General features: G+C 36.6%; 1 protein-coding gene across 1 annotated transcript in view; it reads left to right on the top strand.

The window, feature by feature from the left end:
* LOC106867518 (adenylate kinase 9) overlaps window positions 1-3,458 on the top strand; it is a 50,851-nt gene that overhangs the window by 46,776 nt on the left and 617 nt on the right. Inside the window, exons 33-35 of the mRNA XM_052974713.1 lie at window positions 541-772; window positions 1,491-1,589; window positions 2,798-3,015. Of these exons, the coding sequence (XP_052830673.1) occupies window positions 541-772; window positions 1,491-1,589; window positions 2,798-3,015 (549 nt within the window). The remainder of the gene's footprint in view (window positions 1-540; window positions 773-1,490; window positions 1,590-2,797; window positions 3,016-3,458) is intronic.

Raw genomic sequence — 3,458 nt, 5'->3', positions numbered from 1 at the left:
CAAACATTATTATTATTATTATTACTATTATTATTATTATTATTATTATTATTATTATTATTATTATTAAGGTGGCAAGCTGGCAGAATCGTTAGCCCACCAGATGAAATGCCTAGTGGTATTTTGTCTGCTGCTACGTTCCGAGTTCAAATTCCGCCGAGGTCAACTTTGCCTTTCATTCTTTTGAGGTCGATAAATTAAGTACCAGTGAAACACTGGGGTTGATGTAATCGACTAGTCCCCTCCCCCAAATTTCAGGCCCTGTGCCTATAGTAGAAAGGATTATCATTAAGGTGGCAATCTGGCTGATTCATTAACACGTCTCTGTGCTCTGAGTTCAAATTCCATTGAGGTTGACTTTGCCTTTCATCTTTTCAGGGTTGATAAATTAAGTACCAGTTGAGTATACTGGGGTCGATGCAAGTGACTAGTCCCCTCCCCACAAATTTCAGGCCTTGTGCCTATAGTAGAAAGGATTATTATTATTATTATTATAATATGTAAAGTAAAAAATGTATTAAGACCTTTTAAAAGAGTGAGAACAACATTTGATGGTTTATTTTTACTTTTATCCAGGAAAATATTACAAAATGGAAAATGAGTCACAACTGGAGAAATTTTTAAATGAACCACAAAAATTCGTTCCCCCTTACGCTCCAAAGGCTTTACCACCTCAAGAACTGATCCCAAAGAAATGTTTAAACAAAGAAGAAATCCCTCAATTTGAACACCTTGGTTACTGTCCCGTGACATACTATGAAGGAAAATGTCGGTATGATATTTTAAGGATTTTTTTTACAAAATATTGGTCTAAGTTTTCATTATTCATTTCTAAAAATTATAAAGGTTTTAATCTTTCTTTTTCTTAGTTAATACTTTGTAAGTGAAATTGACTGATAGAAACTGTGGGGAAACCCATCTTGCTATGTGATAGCAATTTATATTCGCAGAGACAAGATACAAATCAGCAAAATCCCAAATTGTCTCACATATTGACTTAGCAACACATCCCAGCCCTATTTTCCTTTTATGTAATTGGTCAAAGAAAGAGAATTAATGTAGGCCTTTCCCAGACTAGTGTAAATTAATGTTTTGGTGTTCAACGTAAACATTTTTTGGAGGAACTATACAAGATTCCAGAGGGATGCAGTCTCTGGGAAGGAAGGACTGGTAAAACTATTTAAGGCAGGATGTGGCAGCACCTCACACTTTTTACCCAACAATACATTCCATTTCATCATAGTTTATATTGCTCCTGTCCACTCAACTGCAAATGAGTAACTTTGACATACAAGCATCCCATTCAAGGGCAGGGGTAATCTTTGTCATTCATATGCCATGGAAACTAGGTAACTGTCTTTATGAGCCCCAGGACATGAGACAGTCTTGTCCAGTTGGTAGGTTTACTTAATGTTTTATAACCTGTTCGGTCAGGCTTTCAGTTATGGTGTCTTTTCTTTTTTATTTTCGTTTTTGGTTTTTGTTTCTAGATATGATGCAATTACTCCTGGTCAACCAGATTTAACTGTTGAATATCAGAAAAAATATTATTGTTTTGCCTCAGAAAAGAAACTGGAAAAATTCATGAGGTAATACTTCATAATTTCTTAATAAAATAACACTTTGTAACAAAATTTTAAAAATTGTCTTTGGTCTGTAAGTGTTATTTCCTAGGCAAACTGCTTAGAAGCATTCCATCCATCTTTAGATTGTGAGTTCAAAATGTGTCAAGGTTGGTTTGATTTATAGTCAATTACCCTAACCCTGCCATCCATCATCATGTGGAGAACACGGTCAATGTTTTTTTGGTGGTGACATCTGCAGGACGTCCAGACCTTGGGTTATTTCCATGACTCTCCCTTCCCCTTCTAAATTCAGCTGCCTGCTTTTGCACTGTTATTATTCCTTAATGTAGCAACCATGTCAGCATCAATGTCCTTGGGGGCCAAACCCTTTTTCTGCAGGTACTTGATAACACCACAATGCCAAATTTTATCCATTTTCAAGAGAAGTCACTACCAGTTACTTTTGAAGTCTTCTTTGAACAGTTAGATGACAGTGTACCGGGAAAGAACTAATCTTTTCTACACTAAGCACAAGGCCTGAAATTTTGGGGGAGGGGGCCAGTCAATTAACATCAACCTCAGCATGCAACTGGTACTTAATTTATCAACCCCGAAAGGATGAAAGGCTAAGTCGACCTCAGCAGAATTTGAACTCAAAATGTAAAGACAGACGAAATGCCGCTAAGCATTTCACCCGGCATTCTAATGTTTCTTATTTCTTCATTGCCCACAAGCGGCTAAACACAGAGGGAACAAACAAAGACAGACAAAGGAATTAAGTCGATTACATTGACCCCAGTGCGTAACTGGTACTTAATTTATCGACCCCGAAAGGATGAAGGGCAAAGTCGACCTCGGCGGAATTTGAACTCAGAACGTAACAGTAGACGAAATACCGCTAAGCATTTCGCCTGGCATTCTAACGTTTCTGCCAGCTCACCGCCTTCCTGGAAAGAAATAATGCAGTTAGTGATAAGAGTTGAAATTAAAGCATGCAAGACTTTGTACCTCTAGCATCACTCCTTCATAGTTAGCCTATGAACTTTGCAGTCCACCCATGTAAACATCCAAAAGGGTTTTACAGCCCAATATTTACATGCTATTATTTGCAGCATTATATATTTCATGATCCACTGTTCCAAGAAAAAAATTTATTTCATGTTCTCTCAAAAGTTTATGATTTCTTATGACTTCAGCAATAATTAAAAAAAAAATATTCGTTTCATTTTCAGATTACCACAGGTCTACAGTAAAATTGAATTGAGTTATAAACTTCCCCCAAAACTTGATCCATTAATGGTAAATCTTCTGCCTAATCTTGGCTTCATGGAACAGTCATTATCAACACCAATTCTGAGAGCACTTGTTGCTGTTGGAAACTTCAAACCAAAGTTTCCTTTCCTCAGTCCCACACAGTCTGCTCTTCTCTATGTAGCTTTTCATCTTAAAGGTAAATATCATTTTATATACAACCAATGTAAGACATATGATCGCTGGTACCCAGGGTAGACTTTAGCACCTCTATAAAATTTAGAAAAGAGTTGTCTGTCGATGATTGACTTCAATATTGTAAATATTGGCAAGTTCCTCATCGAGTTAACTTCCTGCAACTAATTCCTTATTGGCAGACATTGTGGTTTTGAGTGTTATTATTACAATTCATTTATAAGGTGGCAAACTGACAGAATCCTTAGCGCGCTGGATGAAATGCTTAGCAGTATTTTGCCCGTCGCTACGTCCTGAGTTTCCACCGAGGTTGATTTTGCCTTTCATCCTTTCGGGGTCAATAAAATAAGTACCAGATGAACACTGGGGTTAATGTAATCTATTTATCCCCTCCCCCCTTATATACATATATATATATATACATATATATATACATACATATATATA

This window comes from Octopus bimaculoides, chromosome 19 (assembly GCF_001194135.2).
Source record: "Octopus bimaculoides isolate UCB-OBI-ISO-001 chromosome 19, ASM119413v2, whole genome shotgun sequence".
NCBI classification, from domain to species: Eukaryota; Metazoa; Mollusca; class Cephalopoda; order Octopoda; family Octopodidae; genus Octopus; species Octopus bimaculoides.
This window is presented reverse-complemented; position numbering and strand designations above follow the sequence as displayed.